Below are 15,176 nucleotides of genomic sequence, written 5' to 3' on the forward strand. Positions count from 1 at the left end.
AATAAAATGACGAACGCCTCCGGAGCCTCAATTTCATTTATAAGAACAAATCAGTTAGCACATCATTTTTACATCCCTTGTCACTTTGGAAATTGTGATCCTGGCATTTTATTACTTTGAAGCCAGGCAGGTGTAATGGACTGGTGAGAGAAGAGAGCTAATGATACTATCCATGTAGAATGCGGGGGACTCACGCACCAGCAAACGTGCAATGATAAGGGACACGACAGCTAATAGTTGGGTCTGGACAGACGCTGGCTACAATGACCTTCACGATGTTTTCTGGCACGTGGAGCGACCGCACGTATTTGGAAGTGCCTTACTTTGAATCTCCAGCTGCCTGGGAATACAGCGCCACCGGCCATCCGGACCTGCCTGTCCAGCCCCAGGTACTCAGGACTTCAGAGAAGATTCCAGACTGGGTCAGAGGCCAGGTGGGAAGGGGGCAGCACGGGACACGCGCGGGGACGGTGTGCAGCCTGCATCCCATCCCGGGCACCAGTGGTGCTTCTGGGAAACGTAGTCCTTTGCGGTGTGCGGCGCTCGGGGCTGCCAGATAAGGGACTACGATTCCCTTCGGTCTTGCGCAAGCTTTGTGCAGCGCGCTTGCGCAGTGTGGAGGACGATGCCGCTATAAAGGCTTGTTTTGCTCCGGGTCCGATGTTCGCGTGCGAGCCCGGGCGGTCCGCTCTCCCTTGGGGAGGTTGGTGTGCAGGTAGGTGATGGCTCTCGCCTTTCCTGTGCAGTGTCCGCGCTGTCACGGGCTCTCTCCCTTGGGCTTCCCGGGGCGTGGTGGGCGGTGGGAAGACACCGGCGGGAGAAGCGGGGCCTGCCTCGTCCCGGTGTCGCGCGCCGTCCCCGGCTTGGGTGACGACTTGGCGGACTGTGCCGGGGTCCCGGTGTTAGAAGGCAGGAGGGGAGGTTTGGTGGGCGGTCACGACCGGCTCTGCTCTCAGCGCGGCCACCAGGGGGAGCTGCGTCCGCTCTGGGTGAGTCTTGGCACCTGTGCTCGCCAGGCCCGGGCTGGCGTGGGAACGCCCTAGGGCCGGGGTGGTGGAGTAGGCTAGAGAGAAGCCCCAACACCCCGGGACCTGAGGCCTCAATGCCAGCCACCTACGACGTAAGTCATTATCTTCATTATTTATTTATTTATTTTGCGAGCTGGTATGTGAATGCATATCAATCAGCACGCACAGCGAATCCGTGGCAGAGCCGGGATGGGAGCCCAGGTCTCCAGTCATCGGTGCCCTTTTTGCTGCTGCTGGCACGCAGGTCTGCTAGTGGGTTTGTGTTTATCACACCTGGGTCGTGTGTTTTCGTACAGACGGGGAAGTCTCGATGCAGATGGGCACAGGGATGATTGGGGAAGTTTGAGTTCCGAAGGGAGACATGGATAGGTTTTACTGGGTTCTGGAGTAAGTGAAAGGTGAGGGAGCTTGGAGGTACAGGTGGGATCTGGGGGGGAGGGCGTGGTAAGTGGGCATCCTTCAGCTTCTTTGCTGTAGCTACAGGGCCTGAAGGAGCTTCCTGAGGCGCTGGAAGCCTACTGATGGATGTTGTGATAACATCGCTTGGAAACACCAGCCTGTCTAGTTCCAGTTCTCTAGTCCTACGCAACGCCCCTCCCCCCTATGCAGAACCCATCTCATCCTTATGCAGGGCCAATGGCTACCCTTTAATCAGTGGAAAGAGAATTTTTAAGCAAAAGGCTGATCAGGTGACCCCAACCTTGTCAGTTTTGAGTCGGGGCATTAATGTGCGAGTCCCCATTTCGTCTATTCTTCTTTATCCCTTTACAGTACTGACTTAGACCGAAACATACCGGTTTTGCTAGTTCGCGGATACTTGGGGCCTTAGCTTTGGTTTTGCCATCCCTGGAGACTGAACAGAACCTCTGACTTACGTGCTTTATCACTGAGCCCAAGTTAGCATTAACTTTTTTTAAAAAAAAGACTTCCGGTCAACTGCAAGGGAAAAGTTCAGAAAATAAGGAAGTGAAAAGTGTTTTGGGCTGGAGAGGGAGCCTGGTGTAGCAATCCTTCCTTAGTTGCTGCTTCATATTCAGGCCTTGTTTCTTTCCCAAACCCGTCAGTCACCTTCCTGCTGCTCCACCAGCTCCTGTACCTCGTCCTCGTCATACCCCAGACACAGAAGATGTGTCCTCCTTGTGTTTACTGTGGAGAAGCAGGAATTTTATGGCTACTCAGGTGTTTGCATATGCAGAGCTGTGCTTTCTCTCTCTCTCTCTCTCTCTCTCTCTCTCTTTCTTTTTTTCTTTGAAAGTAAAGCAGTGGAGTGTTCACGGTAATGGGACACTGTTTCCCACACCCTTTGTCTAGAAACTAGCTTTTCCTGGAAGGATAGGGGAGTCAGGGTAGGTCGCCACAGTCCTATCTTATCTCCCCAACCAACAGTTGTTTCTCTCCTAAAAGGGTCATTGCTACCACAGTGTATACGCTCTACAGGTTCTGCTTCATAATCCATTGACTGAAACTGTCTGCCTCCTCTAGGGTCTTAGATACTGGAGACACTTTTTCTGTTCTTGGTGTGTTTGGTATCATGAATGGGCTCCCTTGACCACCTCCTTCTCAAGCTCCGCTAACTCCCTCGAGTCTATTTTTAAAGTATCACTAATCTTCCTCTTCCAAATGACATTGGGGCCCTTGGCAGATGCCAGGTCTGTTTATAGCTTAGCCTTCCTGGGACCTCTGTGATACAGGCACTGTTTTTGCTTAGTAGGCTGGTTTTGTTTATAGTGTGTGTAGTCATTGGACTAGGTGCTGTCTCCCTCCACCCCCAGACAGGGTTTCTCTGTGTAGTCCTGGCTGTCCTGAACTCACTCTGTAGATCAGGCTGGGCTGAACTCATAGAGATCCTCCTGCCTCTGCCTCCAAGTCCTGGGATTAAAGGCGTGAATCATCACTGCTCATTGGAGATGCTATTTTTAAACCAACACCTTTTCTGTATCAAAATTCTGAAAAGTAAAAAGTCCAGCCCTCTTTGGAGATTTAAGGGGGTTTAATTTGTTTTAAGTCTCAAGAACAGTAAATGTTTTCTTTTGATAATTTAAAAGAGAGTAACAGGGGCTTGGGTTGTAGCTCTGTTGGCAGAGGGCTTGCCTGACATGTGCAGGGCCCTGGTTTGATCCCCAGCACCATATAAACTGGGGTATAGTCGTGCGATTTTACAGTCACATACCTTGGGATCTAGAGGCAGGAAGGCCAGAAGTACAAGGTCATCCTTCAAAAAAGAGGTTTAAGGCCAGCCTGGGCTGCTTGAGTCTCTGTGTCAAAAATGAATTACAGTTGCCCGTCACAGCTGGGTTTACGGACCACAGTGTAGCACGGCCATACTTATAGAGGGACATGTATGTGTTTACTTTTTAAGAAGTGGCCAGAGGGCAGTGAGCTGGCTTGCTGCCAAGCCTGAGGATTTGAGCTCCGCCTCCAGAACCAGAATGGCTGGAGAGAACTGACTGTTGCAAGCCATCCTTTGATCTCAGTACACATGGTTACACATGCTTGGTTCAGTTCCCTCTCTCTCGTGCACACACACAGTAAATAAAATAAAGTCAAACTTTTTTTTTTTTTAAAGTGATACAGAATATTGACTAGAATTGGCCAGACAGGCAGTGCTGCAAAGCTGTAGAGCTGGGTTTAGGAAAAGCTAAGAGACCTTGAACAGGTAAAATGTAAACTGGGCCAGGAGGCAGTTGGACGCCTGTGAATCTGTGAGTTTGAGGCCAGCCTGGTCTACAGAGTGAGTTCTAGGACAACATGAGCTGCCCTGTCCTAAAAACAAAAACCCTGTCTTGAAAAACCAAAACCACTAAAAAAAAAAAAAAAAAAAAAAAAAAAAAAAAAAGAAAGAAAAGGTAATCTACATACTGTAATGATCTCTTCTGTCTCTTTAAGAGACAAGCCACGCCCATTCCCATCCCCCCCCCAGGCAGGCAGATCTTCCTTCCTGCTTGCAGCCTGAGTCTCTTCCTTTTCCCTCTCCCCTTTCCTTCCCTTCCATAACCCACTAAATAAATATCCACCCTCACTCTGCAGTCACTACCTGGGACTGGCTGCTCTCGGGACCTGTTGCCCCCTGCCTGCCACCACATGGCCTGTTGCCTGCCCCCATTCAGGGACCTGCAGCATTTCTGCCACTGCAGCTACTCGGGGATCCACAGCATTTTTAATTAATCCATTACACATACATATTCATAACACACACACACACACACATATTGTTTTTGTTTTTGGAGACAGGATTTTACCATGTAGCCCTGGCTGTCTTGGAAGTTGACCTGTAGATCACGCTAGCCTGGAACTCGGAGATCTACCTGCTTCTGCCTCCTGAGTGCTGGGATGAAAAGTGTATACCACCATGCCCATTTAAATTTAATTTATTGTTATTTGTGGTGATATTTTGTTTGTGATCTAACAAATAAAGCTTTCCTGAAGATCATATCTAAGCCATTAGTTAGCCACAGAGGCCAGGCTGTGGTGGCAAACGCCTTTAATCCAGCACTCAGGAGACAGAGGTTGATGGGTCTCTGTGAGTTCAAGGCCAGCCGTGGCTAGGATTGCGCCAGTCTCAAAGAGAAACAAAACCTGGTGGTGGTGGCTCACACCTTTAATCCTAGGACTAGGGAGGTGGAGAGGGGAAAGGATAAGGCTGCATGGAGAGAGGAATACAAGGCAGGAGGAGACTTTGAGACATTCACTTAGGGGGTTCGAGGATCTTGCCCCCTTTGGTCTGAGGATTTGGTAGAGGTAAAAGTCTCTCTAGTGGCTGGCTCCACTTTGGTGTTTCAGCATTTACCCTGATATCTTACTCTAGGTTTTTATTATTAAGACGAATTAGAACTTGTACTTACAGACTTAAAGTTATTGGTGTTTTTTTTTTTTTTTGTCTTGTTTTCAAGATGGGGGCTCTCTGTGTAGCCTTAGCTGCCCTGGAACTCACTCTGTAGATCAGGCTGACCTAGAACTTCCAGAGATCTACCTGCCTCTGCCTCCCGAGTGCTGGAATTAAAGGTGCTTGCTTCCACCGCTGGGTTGTTACTGTTTTTTTTTTATAACAGCTTTATTGAGATATAGTTTGTGTATTGTAGAATTCACCTTTAGAAGTATACAAGTGCTGTTGGTTGTTTTGGTGTGCTTAAAGACTTGTGCAGTGTTACTGCTGTCTGACTTGAGGACTAAATGGGGAATTTGTATTTAAAGTTGTTACCTTGTTGTTTTTATTTTAGCTGTGTAACTCCTGAGCTTTAAAACAATATCAGGTCATCCATTAGGTAATTACAGAAATGAAGGGATGGGACTTATCATCGGTAGGGTAAGTGTCTTTGTAAGTTGCATCTAGTCAAATTTGGTAGGCGAGAGGTCCTGGAGTTTGTAATACATGCAAGAAGCTGAAAGGGCTTTCAGAACGCCTTTCCATACCATCTCCCTGCCCCATTCCTTAGATTCTCAGTCGAAGAAGGTATTCATTTACTCGTAGGCTCATGGTTTTTAGGTTTATTTTTTCCTAGGAGTTGGGAGAAGGTAATTTTTCTCTTCTTCCTCTTCTTCCTCCTCTTCCTCTTCTCTCCTCCTCTCTTTCTCCTCCTTTCTTCTTCTCTTTTTTTTCTGTCCTGGAAATCTTTTGTAGAGCAGGCTGGCGTTGAACTCGCAGAGACCCACCTACCTCTGCCTGTCAAGGCATGTGGCACTGTGCTTGGCTAGGTCATTTGTTTTGACACTGGAGTGTTACCTTTTGAAATAATGTGTGTGACTGTGGCGGTGAGAAAGCGTCTGTACCTTTGTCCCTCCTCCTGTTGTGAAGCATGTTGGCACATGCTTCATCATGACCAGGAAATGTCTGCTTTTTGATTTCAGAAATTCTGCAGTGAGAGGAGTCTGAACTGTGGTCCCCACTTGGTGAAGATGAAGGATATTGACATGGGAAAGGAGTACATCATCCCCAGTCCTGGGTACAGAAGTGTCAGGGAGAGAAGCAGTGCCCCTGGGCCACACAGAGACCATGAGGAATCCAGGTTCCAGAGATCAAGACCGGTTAGTTCCCTCCCCAGACTCTGTTCCTTACCTGCTTGTTAAACTACACCATGCCCTTTCTTTACATATGATACATATTTTATAATTTTATTTTTCTGTATTGGCTTTAGATCAATGTTAAGAATTTATGATTCCTTAGACCTGGGTTGTAGTTCAGTGGTAGAGGGGAAGCTTACTTAGCATGCGCGAGGCCCTGGGTTCCATCCCCGGCACCACAAGAAAGAGCTGATTCAGTTTAATGGAATGAGAAGCTGTCTTGTGCCATTCATTTATCTATTTCTTCTTTGTGTGTGTGTGTGTGTTTGTGTGTTTGTGCTTGTGCACTCCTGTGTGAGCGTGTGTATGTGTGGTGTGTGTGTGTCTGTGAGAGAGAGAGAGAGAGAGAGAGAGAGAGAGACGGACAGACAGACAGACAGACAGAGAGACAGACAGGGTCACACTGTGTAGCCTGGTTAGCCTGGAACTTCCTATGTAGAACTTCTGTAGACATCTGCCTGCTTCTGTCTCGCAAGCTGCTGAGATTAAAGGCATGTGCCACCATGCCTGGATCCCCTCTTTTTCATCTTCATACCTCCATTTTCGCACTTGTTGAAAATTCCTTGATTAAAAAGAGGAATGGTGATGTAGCCAAACGATAGACGCTTGCCTGGCATGGATAAAGCCCTGACTGGGTTCAATACCCATTACTGAACAAAGAAAAAGACAGATAGGTTGGGGTGGGGGAGGGCAGAGGGAATGGACCTATTCGGCTTCTTTCATGTGCTACAGTTTGTTTTTTTCTCCAGGCTTTGTGTTTTTGTGCTTAAAATAGGAATTATTTTGCCAGGCATGGTGTCTCATGCCTTTAATCCCAGCACTCAGAGGTAGAAGCAGGAGGATCTGCTAAGTTTGAGATCAGCTTGGTCTGCATAGCAAGTTTCAGGCCAGAGCTGATGCAGAGGGCATGGAAGGGAGCTGCTTACTAGCTGGCTCCACATGGCTTGCTCCGCCTACTTTCTTATAGAACCCAGGACCACCAGCCTAGGGATGGCACCACCCACAATAGGCTGCCCCCCCCCCCACTGATCACTAATGCCTCATAGCTGGATCTTATGGAGGTATTGTCTCAACTGAGCTTCCCTCCTCTCAGGTTACTTTAGCTTGAGGGTTGACATAAAACTGTCAGCACCTTGTGTCTCAGTGAAGCAGAACAAAAGAATCATTTGGAGATATTTGCTCAGATTTCAGAGCAGTTGGAATAATTATTCTAGACAGCTATAGGATAATCATTGTAAGTTGGTTGATGTGTTGTTTTTTTATTTTCCTGGTTAAAAAAAAAGCCTTGTATCTTTTCTGGACTGGTAGAAGAAGCCAGTAGTGTGGAAGGATGTCTAGGTTTGGAAAGGTCAGGTTTCTGTTCAGGTCTTCATCACGTGAACACTTCTCGGGCCTCTGTCGCGTGGACTCCCGTCGGGCCTCTGCCGCGTGGACGCCCATCATGTCTCTGCCATGTGAACACTAGCGGCTGTGGGCTTCGGAACTGACGCTGGTGTCTCATTAGCCTGAAGTGGCTTTGGTTCTTCGGTGGTTGGAAGTTGTTGCTTACTCACCAGTGTCTTCTTTGTCCCCACTGTGGTATAGAATGCCATGTTCAGTATCTAGTGTTTGTTGATATCAGTTTTATAACTGTGCATCTTTATTGTGTGATACAGTGCCTCTCAACCTTCCTAATTCTGCCACCCTTTCATACAATTCCTTATGTTGTGGTGATCCCCAACTATAAAGTTATTTTTGTTGCTACCTCATAGCTGTAATTTTGCTGCTGTTATGAACCATAGGGTAAATATTTTTTGGAGCTAGAGGTTTGCCCAAGGGTTCGTTACCCACACATTGAGAACTGCTGATCAGAATCTTGTGTTAATGAAACATTTATTGAATGGATGTCTAGTGCTTGTCAGGACATCAATAGTCCAGTAGTTGAATCTAGAAAGTTTTAAGGGTACATTGGAGCAGAGCGTTGGAGGATGATGGGGGTGGCTAGGCAGTGGAGATACAGGAAAGGGTCTGGCACGCTGGACTTTGGATAACCTGCTTGTGCCATTGCTCCTTTGTGCAGTAGGACTAAGTGAGACGACACACAGAAGACTTAGGGGTGGTGCGCGGTGTGGTCTGCCCTGAGATTAGTTGTCTGTAGTGTGGGGAGTGTAAGAGGGTGCGCTGGGGACATTTCTGCTTGCCAGAAAGCCTTTTTTTTTTTTTTATGGGCATAAGGAAACCATTGGAAATGAAAGAGATTTTAAAAATCGCTAATTTTGAGACACTGAATTTGTGTGTAATTATAAAAAATAATAATGAAAACCACTACAGGATTGACAGTGGTCCAGCCCAGTAGTTTATGAAAAGTTCAGCAGTTTGGGTTGGGGAGATGAGATGTTAATCCTGTTGTGACACTGGACTAAGATTATGCAAGATTTGATACTGGGGGAACCCAAAAAGGCATGGGAGGGATTTTTTACTGTCATTTTTTCTATAATTGCATGTAAATAAATGAATAAAATAGAGAGAATAGAGGGCAAGGCCCAGAGTTGACCTCTGGCTTTCCCACCCTCAGGCGTAGGTGAGTTCACCTGTGAGCACACGCACACAAGTTCTGTGTTCTTTGTTAGGGTGGTTAGGTCACTACATGCATGCAGTCATACATTTTTCCTGTGTGGTCTTATTCGTATTGGGGTGGTTGTCATTTTTGTTTTAACCAATCCCATAGATGCTTCTGAAGCCTCAATTTGGGTTTTGTTTGCATTTCCTTAATGACTACTGGCCTTGAACTAAATATCTTAAGGTTTCCTTTTGTTTTGGCCCTAGTATTGAGATTGACCCTAGGATTTCTTGCATGCTAGGCCAGTACTACCCGTGAGCTGTGTCTTCAGCCTTTACTAGGTGACCAAGAACTCACCTCCTAAGTGTCCGGCTTGTGCCTACCCTGCCTTGCTCTCTTTTCGGTCCCTCTAGGAGTGACAGTATCATATAGCCCTGACTGGCATCCAACTTTTGATCTTCCTGCCTTAGCCTCCTAAATAATGGAATTCAAGGTATAGGACACCACCTTGCCCTGAGAATTCACTTTTGCCCCCCACCCCCAATCCAGGGTCTTATGTAGTCAAGGCCAGCCCTGAACTTTATTGTTTATAGCTGAGGCTGGTCTAAACTTCTGATACTCTTGCCTCTATTTCCTTAGTGCTAGAATTTCTCAGGCACGTGGCCAACACACCCAGCTGAGAAGAGATTTTTCTTTGTTTTCTGTTTTTGTTTGTTTGTTTTGTTTTTGAGACAGGGTCTCTGTGTGTAGTACTGGCTGTCCTGGAACTTGCAGCCTGCAGCCTCCTGAGAGCTGTGTATTACCATACCTGGCTGAGAAGAGATTTTTTTTTAATTGTATTTTTATTTTGGATCAGTCTTGAAATAATTTAGAAAAACCCTAGACAGAGGTGAGAGAGGGAATAAATACAGGGAGAGTCATGTGAGAGAAGCTGGGATCCGCTTTCAGATGCAGGTGAGGAAGGAGGAATAGGAGAGGTTGAGGGGTACCTCTGGGGTGGCGAGGAGTCCGAGATTGACTAAGTTTAAAATGGAAGAAAAAGAAAAATTGGAAGAAGAGTGAGTGATTTTGACAGGAAACGTTGGAACCCATGATGCTAATGTCCAGTCCTCTTCATTTTGTTGAAGCAATTGGCTAGGGCGTGCAATGGCTTCGCTGGATTTTTCTTCTGTTGAGGAGAGGAACTGCCAATGAAGCCGGCTTTACTAAGTTGTCCAGGAAGTCTTTTCTTAAATAAGAAGGCTGATAGGAAGTCTGTCAAATTTCAGGAACTCTTTCTTGTTTCCCAATCTCTTAAGTTTGCTATTTTCCTGATTTTCTTAACATTTTTGGCTTAAAGTATTTGAGAAATACTTTTAAAATTTTCTGCTTAGCCTTGACCTAAGCAATAAAACCATAGTTTTTTTTTCATCTTGCTTTTCTAAGTACATTATAATGATGGTATAGCTGTTTAGTGTCTTCAGAAGTACACACATCATCTGGAGCCTTCTTGGCTACCTCCAGTCAAAGCCATGGTTTCCCAAATACATGCACTGGAATCTTGTCAGCAATGTCAGCTTGCTCATGGCAGAGCCAGCATAATGACAGAAGTTTTCAGACTTGAAATGATATTAATGTTTTTAGGCACGAGAATACATTTTTAAATGAAAGAAAACGAAACAAAATAAAACCCTGAACAGCTTGCTGATCGGGCAGAGCGCAGCTTCTTGCCACAACTTTGTGCGCATCAGGTCTGCATGGTCCTTAGAGAGCAGTTCTGGGTCAGCGTTCTAGGTGCTGGTCTGCCTGCACTCACCAGAAACGAAGAACAGTCTCTCTGCACAGCTTTTCTAGTCGGAAAAGAAGACTGACTTTCCTTCTCCAGTTAACGTGTAAGCAGACCACAGCGCCGAGCAGACGTCGGCAGCAGAAGGAGCAGGGCGGCCTGTGGAGAGGACCTGGGATGTCCTTGATGACACCTTTGCACAGTTCTTGGTATCGTGTGTGAGCAGATTTTTTTTAATAGTCTGGGAAAATTGTTAATCAGTTACATTTGAATATCTATAGTTTATTACAGATACTTGGAGATAATAGGGTCAAAACTTGTACCCATCAGAACTATAAAGTTAGTCCGGATTGCCACACATAGCCTTAGCAGACATCCTTTACTCTCGCGCTAGTGCTGTCTCCTGTGGCGGTCAGTGCCTTGCGTCTAGGAATGAGTGTTGTTGGCATTGTCTGAGCTTAGCTGTGGGCTGCCCTGGGCCACTGCTGCACGTTGTCCCTAGCCTGAAGCACGGTTCTTCCGGCACAGCCCTTTCTGGCGATCTGTTCACGTGTGCACATGGAGAGTACGAGTGAGTCCAGGAGCTCTGAGGAGTGGCTTTGATGGTATTGGTGTTCGGCCTGTGGCATTGCACACGTTAGGCAAGCCTGCTGCGCCTCCCCAGTATTGATTTTTTATTTTATTTTATAATGTGATGTTTTCATTTATTTAGTAAGTCTGGTGATTTGAAGGAGGATGGTCCCCAGTTGGTAGAACTGTCTGGGTAGGATTTGAAGATGTGTCGTTGATGGCGGGCCAGTTAGCTCTTTCTCATTCTGCCTGTGGTTGTTGTCTCAGGACAACTCTCAGCTGCTGCTCCGGCACCATTCCTGTTTGCTCCCCGCTCCCCACCGTGGAGATAGAAGAGTTCTAGGAAGCCACACCTAGGCTCTGACTGCCATTGTACATTTGCCCCGAGCACGATAAAGCTGTGTGTGGAGGGGTGTGGGGGCTTTGCTGAGCTTTGGTTGTGTGTGACTCTTCTTAATGGTTGCAGATTAAAGTCTGGGTGACCTGAGGAAAGGTAAGAGTGGGAAATAACCAGAAGCCAGCCAGAGCTCATATGCCATCATGATTGTATTATCCTTTCTCATTGGTGGAACTGTCCTCCCAGCCAGAGTATTCTGCATTACCCAGGAAGGTCACAAAGTCAGAATCTGAATCAAGGATCTTCATTTAGCACCAAGGCAGATTCTTAGCACTGGCTGTAGTTTCCACAGTCAGCTGTTGAGTTCAAGTTGTAATTTAGGGATTAAGGATATAAGTAAGTCTAATCTCTTACAGAAATTACGCTAAGCCATTTAGAAAGAAGTAGGGGCTCATTATAGACATGTGTGAAGTATGTAGGATTATATCAGAAAAATAAATCTCTCTACCCAGAGACAATAGAAAGCTTTCATATGACATTACAGTTTAGGGAATTTGACCCTAAAAGCTTTTATGGGTGAAAGGCATGTGATTTTGTTCTGCTTTTGCTGCCTGTGAGTCAGCTCAGTTTAGGAAGGACAACTGGATAAAAATTAGTATTTTATGTCTCTGCATTTTTCTCTGGTTTGGTCTGCAGTAGCTTAGTATACTTTCTGGAGTATAAGAACCCCTGCCCCTACCCCATTTCCTCCCTGTAAGTATCTGTAAGCTCTGTAAGGCTCAGGAGTCTCCTAGGCTTGCTGGGAATAAATGACACAGTAGCTGGCCTTGTATCAGATACCCATCAGATACGGGTCTCAGTGCTGGCCCCAGTCTCCCAGGCAGAGATGGCCACAGTGCTGCTGCTGCTGCTGCTGCTGCTGCTGCTGCTGCTGCTGCTGCTGCTGAGAACTGCTTGGGGCTTGATTGTCTAGATCTACAGCTCACTGATTCCCACAGGAAAAGAAAACTGTTCGAAGGAGCTTCATTTTCTCTCTCCCTCCCCCCCTATCTCTTTCTCTTTCTTTCTTTTTTTGAGACAGAGTCTCACTATGTAACCTTAGATGGAACTCACTCTATAGACCAGACTGGCCTCAAGCTCAGAGAGATGTGGCTCTACCCATGGAGTGCTGGGAGAAAAGAGTGTGCACCACCACACCAGGCATAGCTTCCTGTTCTTAAAGTAATTTTAAGCACCACTGTCTATTAAGGTAACTTGGAAATTACAAATGGCCAGTGGAAACGTTTTCGGTAAGCTCTTGGTTCTGTGTTTGGTAGCTTATGCTAGTGCAGTCTTATGAATGGTCTCTCCAGAAGCCTTTGCAATGGTTGATTCTTACGCTTCCAATGTGATGATGTGCAGCTCTTTAGGTCCACTGAAGTCTGCTAATTCGTAGAATTAAACTTGTCTAAGCTTTCCTTCCTCCATTTTAAAAGACAGAGTTAGCTGTTTAGATGTTACTGTGCTCTCATGATTCAGGACTCTTTTCACGATTCCGGACGTGGGCTCTAATCTTCACACTTGGAAGGCTGAGATAGAAGGATGATCCTACGTTTGAGGCCAGCATGAGCTGTTCAGTAAAAACATTTCAGACACCAAGTAGATTATTTACTGCATTCGTCATTCAAAGAATCGACTTGAACTTGGCAGAAATGATAAAAAACATGACAAAGTCCACTCATGAAGGCCTAAAAAGAGCGACTTCCAAATGTGTGCCCTTTCCAAGGCCCTCAGCGTCAGGCCAGACAGAAGGTCCTCCCTATGGGTGTGACTCAGCAGGGTTTATCAGCAGACCTGAGTAGAGTGGTGTGATCTTCTCCAAGTGGTATTTCTGGAGTTGGGTGACTCAGACCAGGGCTGGCGACTTCTCTTTGAAATGTTAATTTTGCCTGCCTACAGTTTGGCCCAGTGTGTGGGACCATCAGAAGGAACATGGACAGCCAGCCAAAGTCAACAGTATAGACTGTGGTCCCTGAAGTCAACGTTAAGATACATTTGCTTTTGGAGCAAATATTGCCCAAAGGATTTGTGTGCTAGTCTGTGTCAGAGAAATACTTGTATTTGGTTTTGAGAAGTAGGTACACAATCTGGGTGCCGATAAAAACATCTGGGGCGATAGCTCAGTGCGTAAAGTGCCTGTCTTGCAAGTGTGAGGATCCGAATTTGAGTCCCAGTACCCAAGTGAAAAGCCAGGTACAGCAATAGCGAGGAAGACAGCCGGGAGAATCCCTGGGGCTGATTGTCCAGTTGTGGGTCCCGGGAGGTACCTGTGCATGACCCCAGGCTTCTACACGAAGGAAGTTCTATTTTAGTGTTGTTACTGTTTTCCAAAGCTAAAAACTGAAAATCCTGTAGGAGTTTTCAGCAAGACCAACGTTTACAGGGCTAGAGAGATGACAAAGTTGGACCTGAGTTCAATTCCCAGCAACCACATGGTGGCTCACAGCCATCTGGTGCTCTCTTCTGGCCTGCAGGCATACATGCAGGCAGAACACTGTATACATAATAAATAAATCTTAAAAAAAGACCAATATTTGCAAGTTTTAGTATCCCAATTAGTAGTTTTCAAGTGAAAGTCACTTGAAGAATGTTAAAAAGAGTAATAGGGCCCTATTCTCGATACATCAGCCAGTGTCCGCAAGTGGAATGCAGGTATTGATGGAATTTTAAAGCTTCCTGGTGTAGCTGCCCTGGACACCCCCAAGTCTCATGGAATAAAGGCAGTCCTCAACCCCTGTGTCATTAGTTATCAACCGTGGGTCGCGACCCCTCTCACAAGGGTTGAATATCAGATATCCTGCATGTCAGATATTTACGTTACAGTTCATAACTAGCAAAATTACTGTTAATGAAGTTGCAACGAAAATAATCGTGTGGTTGGTTGGGGCCACCACACCATGAGGAACTGTGTTAAAGGGTTGCAGCATTAGGAGGGCTGAGAACCACTTCCTTAACCACTGAGCTCCAAGTAGTTCCTCATCCTGTGATTCATTTGCAGTTTAATCCTGTGAAACTTAATCGTGGTATTAACAAATTGAAATCCAGACCCCCCACATGGTGTGATAGGAACTTTGAATTGCTTCGAATCAAGCTTACACAACAACTTATAAGTTCTTCCTCATTATGGGGCAATACCAGTTTACAGCCTGCAGAAAATACCTATTTTACCATGCCAATACCACATTCATTCTTTGACTTATGTGACTTGCACCAATAGGTGGGCATGGCAGTGTGAGCTGACCTGATTTCTTTTTCCCAGCATGCTTACTGGCTTGCTCAGCCTACTTTCTTATACCACCTAGGACCACCAGCCCAGGGGTGGCACCACCTTGTGGTCGGGTCCACCACGTTAAGAAAATGCTCCACTGGCTTACCCACAGAACAGAATGGTGGAGGCCTCGACACAGACTCTAGCCTGCGTCAGGTTGACATAAAAGCTAGCCAGCACAACTGTTAACCATAAGCAACACATTAAGAGACTCTGAGGAGAAGTATAATGGGTAAACATCTCTAAAGTGATTTATCATACAGCATTGGATGCTTACCATGCTGCTTGTGACCTTTGACATTTCAGTAACAGGGGCCAAATTCTGTGCCAACTCGAGTAGACAGGTAGCTTTCTGGGCACCCCGTGTTACACATACAGTGGTGTAGACATAAGGGGTACTCTGGGTGAGTGAGGGGCTCAGGGTGATAAGCTAAAGGAGAAAATAGTTGAGTTGTTGCCCTTATCAGAAAGGTAATAGAGATCCTGTGTTTTAAATGTTTGCTAAGTACTTTCATAACCCTAATCGCGCTCAGCATCGTGTGATAGGTTCACACCAAGTACACATGTGTACG

At 46.2% G+C, this 15,176-nt stretch overlaps 1 protein-coding gene across 5 annotated transcripts in view; it reads left to right on the forward strand.

The window, feature by feature from the left end:
- Window positions 1-566: 566 nt before the first annotated feature.
- Window positions 567-15,176, forward strand: part of Abcc5 (ATP binding cassette subfamily C member 5) — a 96,749-nt gene continuing 82,139 nt past the window's right edge. For 4 of the 5 annotated variants that reach the window (XM_048453753.3, XM_048453760.3, XM_048453759.3 and 1 more), the window contains exons 1-2: window positions 1,000-1,120; window positions 5,874-6,050. In XM_048453753.3, coding sequence (XP_048309710.3) covers window positions 1,103-1,120; window positions 5,874-6,050 — 195 coding nt within the window. In that variant the 5' untranslated portion in view covers window positions 1,000-1,102. Of the gene's footprint in view, window positions 716-999; window positions 1,121-5,873; window positions 6,051-15,176 lie in introns of those variants that run through there. The other variant, XM_048453754.3, reaches the window with a different exon arrangement.

Source organism: Myodes glareolus, chromosome 2, assembly GCF_982192425.1.
Source record: "Myodes glareolus chromosome 2, mMyoGla1.1, whole genome shotgun sequence".
Lineage (NCBI taxonomy): Eukaryota > Metazoa > Chordata > Mammalia > Rodentia > Cricetidae > Myodes > Myodes glareolus.